Source organism: Mastigoproctus giganteus, chromosome 11 (assembly GCF_048544385.1).
Source record: "Mastigoproctus giganteus isolate SK-2022 chromosome 11, ASM4854438v1, whole genome shotgun sequence".
Classification (NCBI taxonomy): domain Eukaryota; kingdom Metazoa; phylum Arthropoda; class Arachnida; order Uropygi; family Thelyphonidae; genus Mastigoproctus; species Mastigoproctus giganteus.
The window spans coordinates 38,459,592-38,485,574 of NC_143585.1; the positions used below are offsets into that span (position 1 = coordinate 38,459,592).

Below are 25,983 nucleotides of genomic sequence, written 5' to 3' on the forward strand. Positions count from 1 at the left end.
CCATTATTTCATTAAAAAAAAAAAAAATATATATATATATATATATATATATATATATATATATATATATATATATATATATCGGTTCCTGCAAAGAATTATCTACCAGATGTTGCGGAAATATAATCAGGATACAAAATATGAATATGGCAAGCCAAGCAAGTGGTGAATATGAAGGAAACAAACCAGTACAGTACATAACTCAGCAACGAAGGGGTGGGGATATGTTACCGTAATCGAACTCTCACTTGCGGCTAATTCCCTGTACATAAATAACGGTGGGGGGAGGATACTTGACCTTTGTGTCCATAGCTTTAGTGTAAGACAGGGAAGCCCAAGTGAGCTGTCTGTGTTTCTTCCCCCGCTTCCTTCTCTACGTTTAAATAAACTTATCGCATCGCATTACATTACATTACAATCTGTTCAAGGTCGGATTTATTCTAGGCGCAGTTGATCGGGGTACTGCGGCAGGTAGTGGGGATCGCAATTCCCCCACCTGCTAAATACAATTAAATATTACTTGTAATTCCTTTTCACTTATTCCGTTTAAATTTACTCATAAATGTGTCACATCAATACAGTATCCAGTTTTAATTATGCCACTTTGTTTTTAGAGCGATATATTTTGTATATGTATTGAATGCTTTAATATAATTCATTCGCTAGCTTCATCCTATTTTTAATTAGAAATCTCAAGTTTATTTCTTTGTGTTAGTAAGCATCGTGAGTGTCTTCTTTCCTCTTCCCTTTAAAAATAAGGAATAAAGGTATTCCGTGTATGTCATGAGTACTTAAATGTTGTGCAACGCTTGGAGATAAATGATGCTGATGATTGAATTATGCCACTTTGATTTAGAGCGATATATTTCGCGTATTTATTGAATATTTTTAATTTGAATTGCTGGATTCATTCGCTTTATCCAAATTTGTATTAGAAATCTTAAATTTATTTATTCGCGTTCGTAAACATCGTGACTCTTCTTTCCTCTTCCCTTCATTCCATGTATGTCGTGAGTACTTATAGGTTAAATGTTGTGTAACGCATGGAGATGAATGATGTCGCGTTTTGACCTTGACATTGACATTGATAACTCGCGTGACGGTCGTTCTTCCGTTAACAGGTTTCAAGAATGAGCATGCGTGTTTAGCTGAATCAATTCAATTTTTTTTGTTTGTTTTCGTTGTGCTAACTAGTTCCCTCTAGTGATGTGCTGTGTTGGTAACCGGGGTTGAAAATTTTCGAAATTATTATTATTAGCCATATGGTGCAGGGAAGCCTGAGGCTTATGCTGCACCGGCCAAAAAAAAAAAAAAAAAAATTCCCTATTACCCTGAGAGACAGAGAGAGAAGTAGAAAGGAATCACCAAGAAAGGGAAAAATGATGACATCCAGCTCAGGACCCTGGGTGTGCCAAGCCCATACTTACCAGATGTGAGCCCCTGGGGATTGGGAATGTTATAAAATGATGTAATGAGTAAACATATAAAAGTAGAAAACATCCAGTTCGTGATTGCATTAAATATAATTAAATGAGATTCCATTTTTACAAGTGAGGGGGAAAATATGTAGTTTATCGGACTGTATTAGTGCGTTTTTTTATTATTATTTTTTAAAATTTCCTAACTATAATAGTGCCCAAATAAACTAATCAAATAAACTAATGTTTATTTGGGTACTACTATCCGAATTCAACTAGGAAATTTTTGTCTTCGGCTCAAGTTGTGATTTCTTCTCGTGAAGTACTGTATACCCTTCTTGCAACCGTATTACACAGCTATAACAAGTTTTCTGTCAAAAATTTAATGTTTGGGTGTTTTATAATGGTTTGTATTTGAGCCCCAGGGTTAGGAAATTCAGGGGAAAAAATAAATAACTGCCTACTTTTGCAATCCACAAAGTATTTGTATTTTGTTATTATTAGTGATAGGAGCGAGAGCGCGCGCTATTGTCAGAGTGGGAAAAGCACTTTCTTCAGTTTTTATAACATGGAATTGAATCTTCCACTGTCATTTTTTATCCCCTTTAGTTTTCTTCAACTATGTCGGCTTTGTATTTTAATCAGTTATGGAAAATGCCATAATCGATTACATGATTATTGTACATTACATAATGGACTCATTTTCATATTATTATTAGCCATATGGTGCAAGGAATCCTGAAGTTATGCTGCTCAGGACTTATTATTATTTATTTTTTTTTGTTGGGAATTTTTACAGACGTAATTTTATATCCAATTTCTTTGACTCCATCAGAAGGCAACATTTATTAATTGCTATTCATAACAGTAACAACTCTTCATTTTAAATTACAAACTAGTAATGTTTGAGTAGTAAAGACTGCAGGGTTATCTAAATAGCCTTATTTTTTAAATTAATTTCTCCTTTATTCTCATGTGATCGAAACAGTATGTGAGAGAGAGAGAGAGAGAGACTATTGCAAAATGAACAATTATACATTTATGCAAATTGGATGGTCTAGCAAAAGCTCTTTAGAACCAAAAGACCAGGGAATGATATACATTGAAACTTCTCCTAACGTACACCTCTCTTTAACGGACATTTTCAAATTCCCCAAACTCTCCTCTATTGGTTTTAACGTGTTTTCAGCTTCTGTCTAGCGGACATTCTCTGTAACGGACGCGGACAGGCAATCTGCACTGTTTCGTTTAAATTAGCACTTAATTTGATTTCCCCATAACGGACAGCGGGCGAGCTCACGGCCCTTTTTCTAGGAACGTTTCTTCCACGTATTGCCTCAATCGTGTGTTTATTTTATATTTCCGATTCTCTGAATTTTATCAAGGTTTACGTCGCGGTTCTAAACCCTTTTTCAAGAATTTTAAGGCACGTGTAAAACTTATGATGAATTCGGTGTGTGTGTGTGCAGGGTAGGGGGAAGTCGGCCTTTCGTCTTTTGAGTTTGTTTTCAGTTTTGTTCAGCGTCGTGTGAAGTGCACAATGTCTTCTCGTAAACATTTTACTTTAAAAGATAGTCGAACTCATTAATGCGTATGATCGGCAAAAAAATAGTGTTCGCAATCTCGCTGCAAAATTCAAAATCGGGAAGACGCAGGTAAGCGACATCCTAAAGAAAAAAAATGAACTGCTCAAACAATTTTGGCAACACGGAAATGATCAGGTTCAAAAATCATTCCCGAAAACTGTTGGACTTCAAATTGACAATGTTACGTATGAGTGGTTTTGTCGCGCACGTGCTAAAAAAATTCCCATTAATGGGCCTATTATTAAGAAAAAGGCTTTGGAGGTTGCGAAATCTATGGGAGTAAATGAGTTCAAAGCTTCTGTGGGATGGCTAGACAAGTTCAAAACTCGGCATAAAATTTCTTGGAAAACCGTAAGTGGTGAAGGTGGATCTGTTGATACTGTGGTTGTAACAGAGTGGACCGTCAAATTGGAAGATTTATGTCGTGATTTTGAAGCTAAGGATATTTACAATTGTGACGAAATAGGGTTGTTTTTTACAGCTCTTCCCAAAAAAAACAATGAGTCTAAAAAACGAAAAGTTTCAGCGCTGAAAAATTTCTAAGGAACGCTTGAATGTACTATTGTGTACAAATATGCTGGGAGACTTTGAACAACCTCTTGTTATAGGAAAACCACAAAATCCTTGTTGTTTCAAGGGCATAAAGTTGAATCTTTTTAATGTTGACTGGAAGTCTAATAAAAAAGCATGGATGACACGAGATATCATGAGTGAATGGATAAGTCACTTTAACCAAAACATGATTCGTCAAAACAGAAAAATTATTATTTTCATGGATAATGCTGCATCTCACCCGCACATTGAATTGTCCAACATTCAAATCTTTTTTCTACCACCAAACACATCTGCAGTGTCAGCCCTTGGATCAAGGGATAATAAAAAAATTTTAAACTTCACTACAGAAAAAATGTTTTAAGACATCTCATTGCAAACATGAACGATGTAACATGTGCGAGTGACCTTGCAAAGAAACTCAGCATCCTAGATGCGATTCAATGGATTTCCTCTTCAGTAAATGCAATTAGAAAACAAACTGTTGTGAACTGTTTTGTGAAGTCTGGCTTCTCAAACGCAAAAATTGAAGTTGTGAATAGCAATGTGGAGCACCAAGAAGAACAAGAACTTCAACATCTATTGATAATGTACGATACTTCCGCTACAAGTGACCCTGGCTACAAAGATATAGACTCTAACCTCACTACAGAAGATGGTGCTCTAGATATCAACAACATTATCATTGATATTTTTCAAGAAGTTCCTCATGAGGATGAAGAAATGGAAGAAGGTCATTCTGTTGAAGAACATATTAACGACGAACCACCGATGAAAATAGAAGAAGCGCTCATACAAATCAATCGTTTAAAAATGTTTTTCGCTGCTGAAGAAGATACTGAAGGACTTTTGATGGTTTCTTCACTCCAAACAAATGTTGAAAACAAAATTATCAGCCGGAAGAAGGTGCAGAAGAAATAAGTGATTACTGTATGTATTTTTCTTAAGATAAAGTCATAATATGCATAGCACAATTGTATGTATATTATTTACAAAAATATTGTGCAAAATCTGTATATAATTTAATTTTACATTAAACGTAATTAAATGTAATGATCATTCTTTCTTTCTTTCTTTTTTTTCTCCCCCTCAGACTTCTTGTTAGCGGACACTTCTCTCTAATGGACAAATTCTCGTTCCCCATGACTGTCCGTTAAAGGGAAGTTTCACTGTACTATTAAAGGTGCTTTTTTTTTTTTTTTTTTGCATTATATGGGATATAAAAATGATAATTACACACACTTTTTACTTTGTCCATCTGTCCACATGTAATTACTCTACTGAGAAGTGGATGTTTCCATGAAATTTTACATTTGGCTCTTATAGAATGATTCAGACAAGTTAGTTAATGTATATAGTGTGTTGCATTTCAACTGTATTAACAAAAAATACAGTAGGTAATAATACATGATTTTATATAATGGGGGGGAAAGCAAAAAAGCAATGTACTTTCATGTACAGACCCCAAAAGCATTTCATTCCCACCATATTGCTGTTTCATTTCTCCAGTCAGTGCATGACAGTAAACATCTCTTTACTTCCAACATATGATATATGGATATATATGAAAAAAAAAATAATGATTGTCAGATTTTTGTTGATTTCAATTTTAATGAAATTTGGAAAGGCTCTACAAATCATTCTATAAGAGCCAAATGTAAAATTTCATGGAAACATCCACTTCTCAGTAGAGTAATTACATATGGACAGATGGACAAGCTAATAATCCCAGGATTTCTATTGGCCCGATGTTAATGAAAATTGGGATGATTTGACAAGCCTTTCTAACGGGGAAAAATGTCAAAGGCTTATTGTCTTCATATCTGTCTGTTTATTGTAATAATTTGTGTGAGAGATATTAAATATGGGTAGAAGATGAACAGACAGACATGGTGAAGACAATAAGTGCTTTATGTGTATGTTGATCTATTGACTCTGATGGGTATAATGAAAAAACTATAGACAAAGAGTGGGCCACTAAATCAGAATGTTTTATAATAGGGGATTTTAAGTTTCCAGATATTGATTGGAACTCGTGAGTTGGTTGCTCATACATCAAGACTTTTGTCAATTTATTAGTAGACTGTTTTCTACACCAGTATTTTAGAGAGTCAGTGAGAGAAAGCAATACTTTCTCTGATTATCAGCAGTGATGACTTTCATGAATTAAGAATTTGCAGATAAAAGAACCACTAGGTGGCACTGATCACAGCATCTTGAGGGGGATTTACTTAAATTTGTAACTACTGTCGTGGGTAATGGCTTTTGCTTTCATAAAGGCAATCCTGACTAAGGCCTTTAGGGAAAAACAGGCAGCCCATGCCTCCTGCAAGAAGTCACCTTCATGAGAGTCATATGCCAAATTTTCCAAAGCAAGGATGGATTTCCAGAAGAGTAAACAATTTCCTATTGACAATTTCATGAACGGCCGGCTATCCAGGGGAAAACGTGTAGTCCACAAGTCATACTTGCACCCCTTCTCTCTTTAGATGTCCAGGAATGGTGTGAGCATGTGCTGCGTTTTAAGTGAGATCACAGTGTGTCCGAAGCATATCCTTGGAACGAAGCATTTAACATTTCTTCACCTTCTAGTAATACAGAAATTTCCGAAGAACAGCTAATAAAAATAATAAATTCACTACCTGACAAGTCTACCACAGGAATTGACGCAATACCTCTTTTTAGTCTAAAAATTGCTTCTTATTTCATCAGCAAAGAGTTCACTCAACTCTACAACAAAGTACTCAAATTTGCACAGGTGCCTTCAAGCTGGTTGTGTCATATAGATCGTGGCAGTTCCAAAGAAGCCTCATGCGAAAACATCGGCTGACTTCAGGCCAATATCAATTGCCTCTCCCTTCATGAAATGCCTCGAAGTGCATCTATAATGATGTAGCACTCTCAATCTTTGTTCATAAGCCTGAACATACCCATTATGCCATGCCTAATAGATCTACTGTAACTTGCCTACAGTCCTTATCACAGAAAATACTTCGCGCCTGGAATTACAACGAAGATCTTCACACCATTTTTCTGGACATGAAATTTGCTTTCGACTCAGTCCAAATCATGCCCCTTCTTGCCTTGCTTGAAAGATTCTATGGGATATCTGGAAATACGGAAATATGCTTGAGATCCTCAATAATCTGCCATCTAGGAGAATGCTTCACTTCACAGGCAATGGCGTTACAATCTCTAAAAGTGTCAAAGTAGGGATCCCACAAGGCGGTGTTCTCTCTCTCTCTCTCTCTCTCTCTCTCTCTCTCTCTCTCTCTCTCTCTCTCTCTCTCTCTCTCAGCCTTGCTATTTGCAGCAATATTCGTTCCACTAATGGATAAAATTCCAGCTTTCCTATCGTATGCTGATGATATTGTTTGCTACTTGCCATGTTGGTGAATCACAAGAAAAACAAACCTCTGAATCTGTAAACAGCTACCTAAATACATTCTGTAAGTATGCCAAATTTTTTGGCCTGTCAGTCAATCCAGAGAAGTCAAACTATATCATCTTTACGCCAAGTTGGATGACTTCTGCTGATACTGCATCTTCTCAATTCCGGAATTGTCAGGAAATGTTCTGACTCCCACAGACAGTGTCAAATTCCTAGGAGTAATCCTTGATGCCAACCTCATCTATAAAAAAACAAATCCAAGCTCAGTATTCCAGTCCTGAGGAATGAAATATTCTGAAATATTCATTCCCCAGAACGGAATACCTCATTCCGTTCTGGGGAATGAAAATTGATCTGTGCAAAACGCACAATAAGCAAAATAATCAAGAAATACCTAGCAACTTACTTCTGTAGTATGCCGTAGAAGTTTGGTCAGCGGCACCATCCACCACCTCAGGAAACTGTGGGCCTTGAATTCTGGGTGCTGAAGTGGGCCAACTTGTGGTCGCACCAGATATACATGACATCTAAATCTGCACTCTGCTCCAACCTGCAATACATGCCCACAGTCCACAGAGCCCATGTGCTAAAAATAAAGTCATTCCTTCATCTGTGCTCAGCTAAGCAGGATCACATCAACATCTGGAACGCGGCTGGTTTGTCGTTTGCCAGGCAGACATCTCCGTAGTACCCCTCCTTGTGCTAAAGGCTCCAGCTGTTACAGAATTTCAAGAGACACTTCCTAAATGTGACTCTGGACACAACTCGCTCAACATCGACCTGTGGACTATAGACAAGGCATATCGCGATGGCATCTTGTCCTATCTTGCTGTTTGTAAAGGACGTTTATGTAAATGCCGATCTTAGTTAGCCGATGTCATTTCATGTTCTGCTCAACTTGTAGTTCCTTTTTCATTGTAATTACTACTTCATTTTTACATTTTGATTATTATCTTTATTTTTATCTATTAATTATTATTTAGTTATTTGTTATTATTTTATTTCATTTTTTTTTTTTCTATTATAAAACAATATCACTTGTATAAACAACGAATTGTAAGATTTCTCTGGCTTTCTGTGTAAGGAATCACTATTGTATGAAATTTATGTTAATAAAGATTCTTATTATTATAAAGGTGATGCAATGGTCTTGGACAGTTTTAAAATACTATACAGTGAGACCATCTGATGTTACCAACAGCAGATTCTAAATGGGAAGTAATTATAGACGTTGGTAAGCTTTTTAGACCAAGAGATACTGTGATACTGTTCAAGGCATAGACTTTAATGGATGTCATATGAGCCGATGAGACTTGTGGCAGAGAAGAAACATGCATGGGATTCATATAAATTATCAAGTGAGACAGTAGATATAAATTAGTGTACAATACTATCACAAAGGAGAGTAGGCAAGTTAAGGCAGATTATGAGAAGTCTCTCGCAAAGAAAAGCAACAAACACTAGATGGAAGGGATTGAAACACATTGGTTCACCAAATATGAATGATCCGTTGATTATCCTGTCCTGGTTGTGGACAAACTGAATAGTTTTGCATCCTCATTCACATGTGAGAAATTTATGGATGGGAATGCCAGTAGATTATCAAATTTCAAGATGGAACTAAATCATTTTGTGATAACTGAGCAGAAAGTGGAATAGAAATTAGTATTAATTGGGCCAGTGATGCAAGGAAGCATTCTTCATCAGCAAAAAAAAAAAAAAAAAAAACCTGAGTAAATAACAATATGACCATTTCTAAACAGTAAGTGCATTTCTACCTTGAATGTTGTCGGACTCTGTCTCCACCACCTTCGGAATCAACTTATTTCAACAGTACTCTGCCCAAAGATGAACTTTGAGCTCTAAGCTTTCAATGAAAGCTTCCCAGAATTTTAAGGCATATATCTAAATGGATGTTTGATGAACTGATGGCTGAGAAGAAACTTGCATGGTATTCGTATAAATTATCAAGTTTTTTTTTTATTTTTTTTATGAGAACCCCAAACATGAAAGGTATCAAAACCTATAGCACTTAGTACCGTGCATGGGTTGAAGGAGAAGTATAGGGAAAGGGGGGGTGCCGGAAACTTTGCTCTAGAGACTAAACATGGGTTTCACCACTTCAAGCCTCCAATAAGCAAAGTGGTGGTATTTCACCGGTTGATGAAAGTCATCTCAAGTGATACAGAATTCATATAAATTGTCAAGTGATACAGAAGCTTACACTAGATATATATTAGTCTGCAATCAAGTCACAAAGGTCTTGCTTTGCAGAATTTTGCAATCATGTTCTCTTTGTTGTTTTTACCTGGTAAAATGAAAATACTTCCCTCATTCAGCTTATTCCTTTAAAAGCTGTAAACACCTGTATCAGATCACCCCTGAGGTATCTAGTTTCCAGATTCTACAATCGTCTTCCTTGATATTCCTCAAGGCGGCAAAGGAAGTAAGCAAATCTTAGCCAAAGTTATGAGAGTATGCTTGGCTCTGTGGGGGGGGGGGGGTCCTTATGCATTGGAGATGGGCAAATATATCTCCAATTCACAAAGGGTGATAAAAGTAATTACAAACCTGTTAGTTTGACTTCAGTTCCAGGGAAAATAGTGGAGTTGGTTAAAGAAGTAATGGAGGACCTTCTAGATAGGAATGCAGTTATACTGCAGTAGCAATGAATTTGTTAAGGGGAGATCTTGTCTAATCAATCTGATTGGTTACTGTTACCCAGTATTAAAAATTCACTGGGTGCAAAAAATAACTGACTGATATCATATACTTAAATTTCCGAAAAGCTTTTGATACTGTTTCACATAAAATATTGCTGTTGCAGTGTGGTATTAGGGGCAAGTTACTGCCATGGATAATGGGGTTTTTGATTTGGAGAAGACTGGTTATCAATGGGCATTGCTCTTCTTGGATTAATGTTATTAGTGGAGTCCTCCATGGTTCATTGCTGGGGCCATTGTTGTTTTCAATATTTATTGATTATATTGATGAAGGCGTATCTGGTTTAATGTCTAAGTTTGCAGATGATATTAGTATGGCCATATAGTACAAGGAAGCCACAGGCTTTTGCTGCATTGGACAAAAAAAAAAGGTGTGAGGTGGGGGAGATAGATAAGAAAATACAAATTATGCACTTCTCTCCTTATGTAGGTAACTATCCAGTTCACCTTTGAACTTCTTTGAACTGTCAGCCTCAACTACCTGCACAGGCAACTTGTACCAGTAATCAACAACTCGCTGACTAAAAGATAACTTCCTACAATATGGTCTCAACCTCTTCCTCTGTAATTTGAATTTATAGTCCCTCATTCTGGAATTCTTTATAATAGTGAAAATTCCACTATCATTCATTTTATTAACCCCTCTCAGAGCCTTATAAACCTCAGTCAGGTCTCCTCTAAGGTGCCTGGTTTCCAAGCTCTGTAGCACATAATCGAAGTCTTGCCTCATACAGTCTCCCATTTACCGATCTCACCATGTGAGATCGGCAAATGGGCAACCCTTTTTTTTAGACCCTTTCAAAAAGCTCAATGCTTTTCTTTTTTTTTTTTTTCAGATGAGGTCACCATACTTAGACACAGTATTTCAAACACTGTCTCTCACTTGCTTTGTACAATGGATTATTACTTCCCTGTCTCTCTACAGGATATTGTTTAATAAATCATTGAACTCAGAAAACTTCATTTGCCCATATTGCAACTTCCAGATCCCTCTCTTCCTCTATTGTTTTTAATTCAACCTCACCTAGTGTATCATTTATTTTGGGGTTGTTGTTCCTCAAGTGTATTAAGGTTGGCAGGGTAGCTAATCACTGTAATCAGCGTATGCTACTGCAATAAGATCTGGACAAATTAGGCAGATGGGCTAAGAAGTGGCAAATAGAATTTTAATATTGACAAATACAAGGTATTGCATATGGGTAACAGTAATCCAAGATTAAAGTAACACATTCTTTAGTAGTGTAGAATGAAAAAGACCCAAGGGGTGACTGTACAGTCAGATATGGGATTCTGTCAGTGATATACAGGAATTTTTACAGAAGGGAAGAGGTCATTATCCTGGCTAGACCACATCTTGAATACAGGTCTGGAAGCCTCCTTAACATCCTGGTCCAACAGATTAACATCCTTCCTAAAAAGATTTTAGGAAGGATGTTAATCTGTTGGACCAGGTGTAGAGAAAAGACAATGGACCTTAAAGGCACTTTATGAGGAAAGACTTCAGTTCTCTAAATTTCTGCATCTAGAAACGAGGCATCTGTGAGGGGACCTGATCAAGGTGTTTAAGGTTTTGATTGTATTGAATAAACTAAATATTTATGGCATCTTTACTGTTTCTCAGACAACACCCATAAAGGAACATAAATTTAAATGGAGAAAGGATGGTTGCAGGATAAATGTGTAGAAATTTGCTGTCAGCTAGAGATTAATTGATTTGTGGAACAGACTTCTCTGGTATTGTGGAAGTGAGTAATTTAAATAAATTTAAGGATGGGTTAGACAGATTATTAAAGGATGGACAAGTGATGTGGAATTAATTAATTTTTTTTTGTGCAAATGTTTCCTTCCTTGCATAATTTGCTACTGTTAAACATTGCTGTGTACTGGAACCTCAGCCCCCTCCCTCGGGTGCTCTGACATTATAGCAAAAGGGTCATGAATCAAAAGGGCCAAAATTTATTTCACGGGGTGTCAAGAATTTTCTACACTACTGATACCAAATATTGGTTATAGGGCCGTTCCCTGACCGTTCCTTCCCATGCACTATCTGACCTGGCAGCCTCACCACTGAGTTCATCATCAGCCATTTTCAGTCCACTGCAGGATGAAGGCCTCTCCAGCAACTTTCCAGTTCCTTCTGTTTTGTGCAATGGCCATCCATTTTCTACCCACAAACTCGTGAATTTCATCTATCCATCTCAGCCGTTGTCTTCCAGCTCCTCTTGGGTACCATTCTGTTATTTTCTTAGTCCATCTGTCATCATGTCTTCGAGCTATGTATCCTGCTCAAGACCATTTTAGTTTTGATAAGAATGTCCTTTACTTGAGTTATCAGCTGTAAATTTCTGTCAGAAAGTAAAATACAGCTACCAGGAAGGGCTATTTCCTTAGCTGAGTGGGCAAATGCATGTGGTACCAGCCCACATAACTACTAAATATGGTATAATTCTTATATTCCCTCTATCTTGTGAATTCCTCTGACCTTATGTGGCCATCCTTGAGTATAAACAGAAAATTTATTTATTTTAAAAAAAATAAAAAGTTAGATTACATCTCTACAGATGCATGTCCAGTCACTCTATAGAAGCCACACAACAAACTGCTGTCCTTACTTTTGTTTGCATGCCACATATATATTCTTCATGAAAGGCAATATTTTTTGATTAATGTTCTACGAAGGTTATTTTGAGGCTTAAATCTTTTTATGCATAATAGGTAACACTGTGTTTTGTTCTTATCTTGTAGGTGGTGCCGGTGGTAAAGGCACTTGGGGAAAACCTGGTATTGAACTCTTGGCAGAAGATGAAGATATGAATGGGGATGTTAGAGATCCCAATTATGACTCAGATAGTCCTGTAAGTTACTTATCAGTTACTTTTATCTTTATAATGAAAGGGAAATATTTTGCAATGTTTGAATTACAGTAGAAAATCAGTGTCAGTTATGTGGAATAATTAATGTCAGATCTCTTTTGGATAGCACAATTTTCCAGATAATTGAACATAAGATAAAATTAAATTCTGTTAACTTACTGTTAATTTGTTAAATTAAATAAATTCTGTTAAGACATACTATAACTTCTAAATGATAAATTCTGTTATAATGTATTAAGGTAAAAACGCTTTAAATAGTTGTGGCCACCAACAAATTCTTTCAACTGCATCAGTTGTGTGCTATATGCATAACTCTGCACCTGTTCCCCTCGGTTTTTCCTTCCATTATGTTCTTCAACAGAAAGTTTTCCCTTACTATATGACCAAAAAACTTGAGTTTTCTTTTGTTTGATGCTATGAAGAAGAATTTTAGGCCTGCCAATTTTATTCAATACCCACTCATTTGTTCTTCGATCCAAGTATGAAATATGCAGTATTCTCCTGTAACACCACATTTCAAATCCCTCAATTTTCTTCCTCTCAACTCTTTTCAGATTCCATCCTTCACATCCATAAGTGACAACTGGAAAAATTAATGAATCAATGATCTCAGTTTCATCTTTAGAGGCAGATCCTGATCTCTCCATAATTTTATCAGATCAGCGACCAACGTTTTAGCAATTTCCTGTCGTCTCTTTACATCGATTGAGCAGTCACTATTTTTATTTATTCTTGACCCTAAGTAATCAAATTCATCAACTTCGATATCTTGCACATTAACCTTCACTTTACTTGAATTGAGATTATTACCATAATTTTAGTTTTACACACATTCCTCAATCATATGCCTCTATTAATGCTAAATCAGAGTACTTATTAAATATATAGAGGATTTTTCATACAGAAGTAGATTATAACCAAACTTCACTGGATACTGAAGCTCTGATTACCGTCTAATCTTTCTACTGCTTGGAAAGCTTAAATTCAAAATAAATATTAGAATACTTACAGAAAAACTATTTTTTTTTAAATAATTAACAGAAATCCTAGAGCACTTTAGAGCTATAAGCCCCAGGTTGCAAAATAGTTAACGGACATGTAAGTTAGTGCAAGTGCATCATTTCTACATGCAGCCATTGTGAATAACAGAAGGTATTCACAATATGAGATGTAATTAATGATGCCAATTCCTAGTTACTTAGTAGCTGGCTACGCGTAGAAATGATGCACTTGCACTAACTTACACATCAGTTAACAGAAATCCATATTATAAAATTTATACTATATATATCCTACTATATCCTTATTACCATAAATGCTATGGTGAATGTAAGAAATTTCATAGTTATCTTCATTTTCACAACATAAAAATTTAGTTGTAATTAAGAAATTACAATTAATGTTAAGTTAAAGAATGTATACACTTGCATTAATATAATGTTGAGAATACAGAAGATTTACAAATCTCTCGTCAAGTTAAGCGACCATTTAACTATTAAATAGAAATGACAATTATACTTACATACACTTTGGAGGAACTGGACTTCTTACTTCCTGCACTGTAATGCAAACAACAAAAACTTGCCTATATAAAGAGAACCAGTTAAGATATGGTTTGGGGTTATAGAGGTCAGATGGACGAATATTGAATAGCCCTTAGGGCGAAGGTTGAATACAGAGAGCTAGTTTCAAGCTAAAAATTGAGCTGGGGATTCTGTTGGAGTTCTGGATATCTGGGTGGTGTACTGTCTGAACAGGCTCAGTGCAGTTCTGCTGGTCACCAGCTGGTATTACATGCTATGTTATGTTATGGGGTGGGGCATGGGACATGACTGTTTCTTTTTCTATTGTTTTTTTTGAAAATGTTGAAATATGGACTGTCAAAATTTAGTCTGCTCTTTGTGTTCAATTTTAATGGAAGAGTCTTCCTTGAAGACTTTTGTAGTTTTGATCTGTGGCGAGTACAGATGTGTTCGAATTCCCAGAAATTGCCCCAGTGTATGGTAGGCTGTATCCAATTTGTCGGACATACCATACTGCAAATCCTTTTTGTGTTCTTCAATCCTACGCCTGTAAGATTCTCAAATGTATACAGATCACGCTTGCATCTTATGCGGTATACTGGTTTTCTTGAATTATCTTTTGGTAATTTGAGCCTTTGTTTAAGGGAAGATGGGCTACTGAAGAATGTGGCTACACCTTGAGTTCTGGCTGCTTTTCTATCTTTCACTGATGCTTGGATCATAAGATACATATGTGTGAGATCTTTCATTTATCTTTTGAATTCGTTGACTTCTTTTTCAGTTTGGTTTATGACTTTGTTTTATCATGTGGAGCAGGTAACCATTGTTGAAAGATATTTGGGTTATTGAGTTATTTTTGGAGAAGCTGGTGGTTGCCACATATTTTGAGGGCCCAAAGTACATATAATTTCATTATTCCTATTTTTCTGCAGTGGGGGTGGACCTAATCATACTGGATGATGAGATCTGTATCAGTAGGATTTTTGTATACTGAAGTTTTGATACTTTTGGATCTTCTGTAGAGGAGAATAACCAGGAAAGACAGGGAATTCTTTCTTTTCTATTTTCATTTTGAATTTTATGGATTGGTGGAAGAGCTGTTTAGGTAATTGGGAAACTAAGTCTTCCATGCTGCCATTCCAGATACACAGTATGTCATCAACATAATGCCCAGAATTTAGGTTTTTAACCTTTGACCATTTAAGGAGGTTTCCAACCAGGTTATGAATACCTCAGCCAAGAGGGTTGAGAGCGAGTTGTTCATGCTGAGACCAGATTTTTGTGAGAGAATTTCCATTAAAGTAGAAGTAGGCAAACCTACCAAGAGGTTGATGAGTTCCAGAACATCTTTTTTGGGACATGTCTGGGTTGCCCATTCACAACTTGGTCATCAAATGATTCTTTGAGTTGTGTAGTTTGGGCTCTAAAATAAGTGGTGAACATGGATTTGATTTCAAATGAAACTAGAAGTCCTCAGGTTCAATGTTTATCCTAAGTTTCATTTCATAGTTTCATTCTTTGGTGGAAATAATGCCCCATCGCATTCATCACTATTTGTGCAGAGTTTTTTTTTTTTTTTTTTGTCAAATACAAAATTGCTAAATTCCAGCATTACTTGTATTTTTCAGATATGGCTCCATGTGACTTTGTTTATTAATTGTAAAAAAAAAAAAAAAACCCATCCTGAAAGAATGTCAATTCATGACATTCTTTCAGGATGGATAAACCCCATCGTATTAGCCTACCTTACATACAAAAGATAGGGTAATACAATGGCTTGGCTTTCCGAAAGTGTCACCCACCCCTTAAATATGCTTGTGTCACTATAGCAAAGCAGTCTGGATACCTTTTGAACAGACTGCATGTATCACAAATATGTATAAATAATACTACTTACAAGTTTAAGTTCATAGTTATTTCATTTTAGGAAAATTGCGCATTTGAATCTATTGTTCCGGAACTTACTGAAGAGGAATTGGAAAAGTTAGTAGATCCACTTTTTCATGAATATTTTGAACATGGAGATACTCAGGAAGTAATAGTAAGTATATGAGTTTACTTTTCAGCATTTCTAATCTTTTTTTTTTTTTTTTGTAAACCAAATTTGTTATATGAATTTTATAGTGTGCTAATCATGTGATGACTATTAGCATTAGTAGGGGCATAAGATGCACAAAAGCAAGCTTAATAGTATCAGCCAAAAAAAAAAAAAAAAAAAAAAAATCTTATTTCACCCATCCATTCAGGCAAATTTCCTCACATCTGTTCTATAACTGTCTTACCTCAATTTGAATTTGTCTCCTCGGGTGAGTAATCTAAGCAAGAGGAAGAACCCCATCAGCATTCAGCTTGCTCAAACCATTCAAGGTCTTATACACCTCAATTAAATCACTTCACAGGTGCCTATTCTCCAGAAGCTGCAATTTGGAAAACTTAAGTCTTTCTTTGTAAGAGCAATCCTTTGTTCCATTTGCCAATCCATTGCCCTTCTCTGTACTCATTCCAACAGCTCTACATCCTTCCTAAAATGAAGCCTCCAGACCTGTATACAGTACTCAAGGTGTAGCCTTATACAAGGAGATAATCACCTCCTTATCTCTGCTAGCAAAATTCCTGTATATCATTGACAAGACACCATGAGCTACCCTTTCAGCCTGTTTGCACTGCTCAGAACTCTTCATATCTGACTGCACAATTTCCCCCAGTTCCTTTTCATTCTCCACTACCCTGAGTGTAGTACCACCCAGTTGATATGTTACTCTGGAGTTACTGCTACCCATATGCAGTATTTTACATTTGTCAATGTTAAATTTCAGGTGCCATCTCTCAGCCCCCATGCCCAACTTTTCTAGATGCTGTTGCAGTAGCATAGGGCCTCCGTAGCCGAGTGGGCAGGAGCGGGAGTGCAGTAGCACACGCTCTTTGAGTAGACCAGGGTTCAAGCCCCTGACTGCTGAATACGGTCAATCTGCCAACCCGCACTGGACCAGCGTGGCAGATTATGGTCCATTTCCCTCAGCATGAATTGTTGAGGAGGCTTCCATCCTGCAGTGGGTTGATAATGGCTGCACTTTACTTTTTTACTGTCATTAACAACCCTGCCAACCTGCAAACTTAGACATTAACCCTGATATACCTTCATCAGTATCATTGATAAATACAGAAAACAACAATGGGCCCAACACCGAACCCTGGGGGACTCCGCTAATAACATTAGTCCACAAAGAGTAGTATCCATTGATAATCTCTCTCTCTCTCTCTCTCTCTCTCTCTCTCTCTCTCTCTCTCTCTCTTCCCCCCCTCACATTCAACCATCTTTTTATCTATTGTAGAAACTTTCCCTTATTGTCATACCGCTCTAATTTGTACAGTAGTCTTCCACGTGCCACAGTATCAAAAGCTAAAATTGAAGTATATGTTATCAACATTATTTTTTGCATGGAGTTCCTTTCTGACCACATAGTATCTGAACTATAACTGCAGTGTTGTCTAGATGATCCTGCATCACTTCCTTAACCAGTGACTCCATTATTTTCCGTGGAACAGAAGTGAGACAAACAGGTCTGTTATTACTTGTGTCACCCTTTGATCCCCATTTGTGAATTGTGAACACATTTGCACAGCTCCAATCTATGGGGACCTTCCCCTAGTCCAAGGTAGCTTTCATAATTATGGCTATGGTTTGCTTACTTCCTTTGTTGCTTCTCCCTTTAAATCATTTAGCTTCCTACCAGAGTTTGATAAGCTTCTGGCCTCCACTTCTCTATAGAACTCCTCATGTGTAATAAATGTTTATGCAAAATACTCATTCAGTTTGTCAGCTACCTCAGCAGGTTCATCAACAATCGAACCATTGACGTCAAGTGGACCAATCTGATTCATCCCCTTTTTTCTAGAGTTTACATAAGTATAGAAGTCTTTACTGTTTTTCTTTGCATCCTTTGCAAAGGATTTCTTGTGATCAGCCTTAGTTTGCCTAACCTGCTTTGTGACTAGATCACAGACTAGCTTATATCTACCATAGGCTTCTGTGTCGCCTGATAATGTGTCTCATGCAGTTTTCTTCTCTGCCACGTCTCATTAAGTCATCTGACATCCATTTATGCCTAAATCTTGAACAGTATTTCTTAGTTTGTATGAAAAGCATAGTAGCTTCCAAAATTAATTCCTTGAATGCTTCACATTTAGAATTTGTTGTTGGTAACATCATTAGTTAGTCCCATTGTATAGAATTTAAAAACTGTCTGATACCACTGTAGTCTGCTTTACAAAAGCAAAAACCCTTCCCTTTACCCCTTCCCTTTATTCCTGATGCATTTGCACTATATTTATACATAGTCTAGACTCCTTCATAGCTTGAGGCTTATGCCCTAAACGCTTGAGTCTAAATACATGATACACCATCAGGCATCTCTCATATTGTGGAGTTATACTTCATAACTGTTTTGCCATCATTGCATCACTCGGGTACCTACCCACCCACCGAAGAAGGGCCAAATAGCCCTGAAACGGTGCCGTCTGGGTGGTGGTATCCATCTGAGAATAAGTAACATTAGTCTTCTCCTTAGGTGAAGCGTTACTTATTCGAAGTAGTGCAATATCATGGCAACTCGTTGTGAAGGTATTCACAATATGAGATATAACTTAAAACGATGCCGTTTTATTATTAATAATCTGATTTATTCAGATATAGCTATGTATTCCTGATGCATTTGCACTATATTTATACATAGCCCTGATGGTACTTAATTCTTTAAGTAAATTCCACATCAGTACGCTGTGATCACTGCCACCCAGTGGTTCCTCTATCTTCAGATTCTTAATGCATGAAGAATCAGTGCTGATAATCAGATCAAGAGTGTTATTCCCTGTGGTTGCCTCTCAAACATGCTGTAGAAAAGTCATCCAATAATTTGCAGACATGATACACTAATGCCTTATAGTCTTAGTTGCTTTGGCATGTAAATAACAACATTGCATGTAGTTGAATATAAACAGGACACTAAAGTATAGTTTTCTTTATGGATTTAATCAAACCACTTTTTTTTTTTTTTTTTTTAAATACTGAAAAAGTGAAATTTGATCATCCTTGAGAATGTATATGTTTAAAATGTTATCTGAAATTTATTTTACTTGTTTCCTCTTGCTATTGAAATACCCCCAATCCATTAAAAACTAATTGTGAATAAATTATATTATTATCAGCTGTTTATAAATAACTTGCACTGGCGCCTCTGTGGGCAGGAGCAGTAGTGCGTAGCACACGATTCTTGATTTAGTCCGGGGTTCAAGCCCGTGACCACCAAATACAGAGGATGCGGAAGGTCAGGGAATGACCACCGCATATCCCCAGTCTAGATAAAGGGGTGAGGGTTGGCGTCAGGAAGGGCATCCAGCCGTAAAAATTGCATGCCAAAACAATAAAAAAACGCTGACCCCATATATAATGGGGAAAAAGCGAGGACAAAAAAAAATAATAAAAAATAAATAACTCGCACTGTTGAATGAAAGCTAAGGTCTTAATGATAAAAGCATAATGTATTGGTATGTGTGCATGAATTTACGGGTCAGCGTGGCATTTCTGAAATATGAATGTTAGCTGAAGTTTCCTGAAAATGAGATCCAGCAAAGGAGATCATAGACTTTAATTGGCTACATAATTATCCTTCATAACAGAGGGTTCTTATGCTCTTAATGAATGTTCAAGGATCTTGGTGATATTGAAACCCACTCTTTTGGAATAATCAGAGTTGTTAGCTGAAATGTATTTTTTGCTTCCTCTTGATACGGAGAGCTGGTTTCAAGCTAAAAATTGAGCTGGGGATTCTGTTGGAGTTCTGGATATCTGGGTGGTGTACTGTCTGCATAAGTAAACATATTACAGAATCCATTTTATGTCCTTCTCATTAACGCTAAATGTGAATAAATTACTTTATTATTATTATTATTATTATAATATTGATCTCTAGTTTGATTATTTCATAGTATGCTCGCATGATGTACGCATTCATTTCGATGATCCACTTGATGTGTTCGTTTTCTTCCTTCCTTCATAGTCACTAGTGCAGTTGCACAGGAAGCACTTCCAGTTGTGGTGGGGCTGGATGGTCTTGCCGTTCACTTGTGGTAGCCATACGGGGCACAGTGCCACTTGCTCCACTGTCTTCCTCGTGAGACTGTCTTCAACTTTTTGAACTGACCCCTCTGCCTACGGCTTGAATGTGAGTGACTTTATCCTGCGCCACATTTTATGCAGTATGACTATTTCCCTTTGACATCGTCCATCTATGGAGGTGAACCTGTTTAGCTTACGTCCAGTGGTATTGCTAGTTCTTGGGAGTGGCGCCAGATGGCACCACAATCTACCTTAGCTGTTACTCTGACCTTGGAGAAGGTCTGCTGGAGCAACTTATTATTATTATCTGTTTATATTTACAGATAGTAATGGAGGGTGGATGTTCAGTTCAGTTTTTCTCCCGGTGCATCCTATAAAATCTCGGTAGGATTTGGATCTGGAGACCTTGCTAGCTAATTATGTAATTTTGGAATATCACAACTCTGAATGAAACCCTACCCAGTTATGCTTTATGGGAGAATGGAATTGATTACAAGGAATTGGACCGACCGGGCTAGCCGGGTGGGTAAAGTGCCTGCCTAGCAACCCAAAGGTCGCGGGTTCGAATCCCACCTCGGGCTTGGATCAAAGTACTGCAGAAACCTTGGGAGGTGCATTATGGCCACAGAAGCCGATGTGCCAACAACTACCAAAAAAAAAAGGAATTGGATCCTAAAAATCTCTAAAGTCTAGAGTTCAGTTTTCTCTATACATAATGGCAGTCAGATGAGTTCCCTTGAACATGTGCAACTCTATGCTATGCACGCTTTGCATGTTATACCTACTCAGACTGTCAATATGTCTCCTGTGTTAGGCTGCATCAAGAATTGGACTAAATTTGGAGTCATCCTTGAGTGTCATGTCAAAGATCCATATCTCTTAGGTCCAGTTAACATGTTCGTGATACCGATTAAAATGACCTTCTTTGCAATGAGAGAGAGAGGGAGATTGCAGGCCATCTTGCACACAGGTTTTTCTCCTGCTGCTTGTGCACCTTTCCCTGCATGGCAGATGAGGGCATTTCTTCATAAATGCATTGCAATAGTAATAATACTTGGCCTTCAGTGTATTAATTATCCTCAGGGATTCAGTTTGGTGAAAGACAGTTTTCTGTAATGTCATCTGTAAGTTAGGGCATAACACTGCCAACATGATTTTTACCTCCAGCTTGTTATTTGGTTTTTAGGAGCAGGAGCAACCAAGGCCACATTGCTCCGGGAATATGCGGCGGTCATTCCCTGACCTTCCCGCATCCTCCGTATTTGGTGGTGACGGGCTCGAACCCCGGTCCAATCAAGAAGAGTGCGCCACGCACTACTGCTCCTTCCCACCTGGCTACGGAGGCGGCTTACCTCCAGCAAATCAATGATTGTTACTGGTCAAGTTTTATGTATAGAATTTAAAATCAATCATAAAAATTTCCTATCATGTCTCAGTTTTAAGATATAGATAAATAACTGGATACTGTACAAAGATATCATTTACTGTTTGAAATACAATTTTTAAACTTAACTTTTGGTTGGTTTTGTTTATTAGGCTAAAAGTTAAGCAAGTACATCATTACTGTTCTTGCAATATAGTATATTTTGATTTTGATGCACTTTTCCAGACAAGTTAGTATTTTTATTAATTTTATTCAGCTGTTCAATATATACTGTATGATACATTGATGATGATGCTACAAGAATTCAGTCTGTTCAAATTTACCAATTGCTTTTACTGTTTTTAGGTTAATGCATTCTTAAAATCTCCTCTATAAGGCTTCGGCTGTTTTGGAATAATAAAAAAAAAAGACAAAGCGCAGAACTTGCGTAAATCACCCAGACAACTTCTGCTGTTTGTGGACACTTAACCCCAAAAACTCAGGAAGGAATTATACAGTGTCACAAAAGTTGCATATTCATTGTACTTCGGCTGCAAGATCGGTGACCAAGAAAAAAATTGGGCTCCACATGTCTGTTATTGTTACTTATACTAGCTACTAAGCTTTACATACCAACTAAGAAATATTGTTTAAGATTTAGGCCTAAATGGATGTCAGATGATCTAATGAGACATATGGCAGAGAAGAAAAATGCATGGGATACATATAAATTAACATGTAACACAGAAGCCTATGATAGATATAAGCTGATCTGTAACCAAGTTACAAAGGAGGTTAGGCAGGCAAAGGCATATTATGAGAAATCTTTGGCAAAGGATGCAAAGAAAAACAGCAGAGTTCTTTACTTATGTAAACTCTAGAAGGAAGGGGATGAATGAGATTGGTCCACTTGATATCGATGGTTCAACTGTTGATGATTCTGCTCAGGTAGCTAACAAACTAAATGAATATTTTGCATTGACATTAACACATGAGGAGTTATTCAGCGAGGGGAATGCCAGAGGTGTATTCAACTCTGGCAGTAAGCTAGATAATCTTATAATAACTGAGAGTAAAGTGGAGGAGAAATTGTTGAAGATAAACACAAGAAAAGCACCTGGGGTGGATGGGATCTATCCAGTTATATTAAAGGAGGCAGCAAAGGAAGTAAGCAAACCCTTAGCCATAATTATGAGAGCTTCCTTGGACTCAGGGGAGGTACCCATAGACTGGAGATGTGCAAATGTGACCCCAATTCACAAAGGAGGATCAAAGGCTGGCACAAGTAATTATAGACCTGTTAGTTTAACTTCTGTTCCCGGAAAATTAATGGAGGCACTGGTTAAAGAAGCACTGCAGGATCATCTAGACAAGACTTCAGTTATAGCTCGGACACAGCATGGTTTTGTTAAGGGAAAGTCTTGCCTGACCAATTTGATTGGATACTATGATGCAGTCACAAAAGAACTGGATGCAGGGAATAACTTTGATATTATATATTTGGACCTTAGAAAGGCTTTTGATACTGTTGATATGAAGTTCTCTGAGCAGTGCTGCAAGATATACAGGAATTTTTCTAGCAGGGATAAGGAGGTGATTATTCCCTTGTATAAGGCAATGGTCAGGCCACACCTTGAGTACTGTATACAGGTCTGGAGGCCTCATTTCAAGAAGGATGTAGAGCTGCAGGAACGAGTACAGAGAAGGGCAACAAGATTAGTGAATGGAACAAAGGATTGCTCTCATGAAGAAAGGCTTAAGTTTTGCAAATTACAGTGTCTGGAGACTAGGCACCGGTGAGGTGATCTGATAGAGGCGTATAAAGCATTGAATGGTTTGAGCATGCTCAATGCCGATGGAATTCTTCCTCTTGCTCAGAATAATCACCTGAGAGGGCATAAATTCAGATTGAGAAAAGACAGATGTAGGATAGATGTGCAGAAATTTGCCAGCGAGTAGTTGGTTGGTGGAACAAACTTCCATCCCTTGCTGTGGAAGTTGATAGCCTAAATAAATTTAAGGCTCAGATGGACAGGTATTTCGAACGAACGGAGGGGTAAAATGGATTTTTTTTTTTTTTTTTTTTTTTTTTGGCTGATGCTGCATAGGCTTGCTTTGTTGTATCACGTGCCTCTACTAATGCTAAAATGCTAATGCTAACTTAAGGCTGTGGTTATATGGCAAGCTGAGAGCATTATCTTTTGCCATCCCTATGGTGTGGCGCGAACCCAAGAAACATTTCAATGACTGGTATTTCTGCATGACAAAAATAAAAGTTATTTCCAAAAAGAGCAAGCGCTGCATCAAATATCCCATCAACAATTAGGCCAGTGCCACACGGTAAAGAACTGTCAGTACCTGTGCCACCAAAATCTTGGGGTATTGGAAGTAGTGATGAAGGTACAGAAGAAATCGTTTCACCAGATGTCGGGGAACTACGTACTTCACATGATTTGGACTGTGTGCCAGAAAAAGAAAAGGCCCCACACTACATTGAACAAGAAGAACTAAGTGACTTAATCAGAGACTTGGCCTTATCCAAAGAGAAGGCTGAATTACTCGGATCCAGACTACGACAGTGGAACTTACTCACCAAAGGGACAAACATTACAATATACCATAAGTGAAATGAAGAGTTTTCAAGATATTTTGCAATGGAAAACAACATGTGTGTATGCAAAGATGTCATTGGTCTTATGCACAAACTGAACATTGATCACAATACCTCTTGAATGGCGTTTGTTCATTGATTCGTCAAATCTAAGTTTGAAAGTAGTATTGCTTCATAATGGAAATACTTTACCATCAATTCCTCTTGTTCATGCTGTTGGCCTGAAAGAAACTTACGATGGTATGAGAAAAAATAGATACGTACAATGGACATACCATCGTTACTATTACAATGGTATGTCCCAGATTCTTGCTGCTATACGTTACAATGACCATGGTTGGAATATTTGTGGTGATCTCAAAGTGATTAGACTGCTTGTTGGGTTGTAAGGTGGTTTCACTAAATACTGTTATTTCCTGTGTTTGTGGGATAATCGTGCAAAAGCCAAACACTGTCGTACAACACTGGGACAAGAGAGATGAATATATTCCTGGCAAAAGCAATGTAAAAGTATGTTCCATTGGTTGATCCACAAAAGGTTTTTCTTCCCCCTTTACACATCAAGCTTGAACTGATTAAGAATTTCATTAAGGCACTGGATAAAGAAAGCAGAGGATTCACATATTTACTGAAAATGTTTCCAAATTTATCTCGTGCAAAGTTGAAAGAAGGAATTTTCATAGGTCCTCAAATAAGAAAACTCCTAAAAGATGAAGAATTTCAAAGAAACCTGAATGATGTTGAACTGGGCTGCACGGAGATCTTTCAAGACTGTGGTACACAGATTCCTTGGAAAGAGAAAAGAAGAGAACTATGAGCAGTTGGTGACAAACTTGCTGAAATGTTACAAGAACACGGGGTGCCGAATATCATTAAATTCTTTTCCTTCATTCCCATCTGGATGTCAGTGATGAACAAGGAGAGCGCTTCCACCAGGATGTATCTGCAATGGAAAAACGATACCAAGGTTGCTGGGACTCTGCCATGATTGGAGATTAATGTTGGTTCCTTAAATGGGAAAGCAATCTGCAGTATAAAAAGAAATCATTGAGTGGAAAACATATCTAAGTAACATTATTGTGTGTAATAATTAACCAGGTATGCTGATATTGTATAAAAACAAGGAATTTAAAAAATGCATACATCTTTTGATGTAGACATGACAGAAGTAAAAGGTTGATATTTTCATAATCAGGACATTAATTTTGTTCAGAATAACAAACTTTCGTTCCAGAGGTACGACAAAAAAATTTTGTCCGGTTAATGTTTATATGCTGATGTTTTGGCATTTTGTTGGGCCCTATAGCTTCTAAGGATATCAGATTTCTTGAATTCTCTCTCTCTCTCTCTCTCTCTCTCTCTCTCTCTCTCTCTCTCTCTCTCTCTCTCTCATCATGATACCACATTTGGGTGGCCAGTTCAAGGACCCTTGCTACTTTTGCTTAGAACTGGCACATTGCCATCCTCAAATGGTGTCTGTGCATTGGACACAAAATGGTACACAAATGTGTATTAGTATCCATTCATAATCAAACTGAGTGGTGATGATTAGACTACTATTTTTCAAAACCACCCACATTTGCATATCAAAATGATGTATCTGTACTAATTTGCATAAAGTTACTTGACCTGGGTACACAATTTCAATTCAATTTACAAAGAGGAAGTGAAAAGATTCCACTGTGCCTTAATTTTTGTCCACTGGTGTATATTTTTATATTTATTTTGATTATATTGTTAAGTGACAAGACCTTGAAACATGAAGGTGAGGGCAGAAACACACTATTATCACATCATGTGAATCTAGTCATATCTGTGTCACAGAGTA

General features: G+C 37.2%; 1 protein-coding gene across 2 annotated transcripts in view; it reads left to right on the forward strand.

The window, feature by feature from the left end:
- The window catches only part of LOC150077921 (programmed cell death protein 4-like), an 81,640-nt gene that overhangs the window by 23,897 nt on the left and 31,760 nt on the right, over positions 1 to 25,983 (forward strand). For both annotated transcript variants that reach the window (XM_090385572.1, XM_090385573.1), the window contains exons 2-3: positions 12,416 to 12,525; positions 15,994 to 16,107. In XM_090385572.1, the coding sequence (XP_090241698.1) occupies positions 12,416 to 12,525; positions 15,994 to 16,107 (224 nt within the window). The remainder of the gene's footprint in view (positions 1 to 12,415; positions 12,526 to 15,993; positions 16,108 to 25,983) is intronic.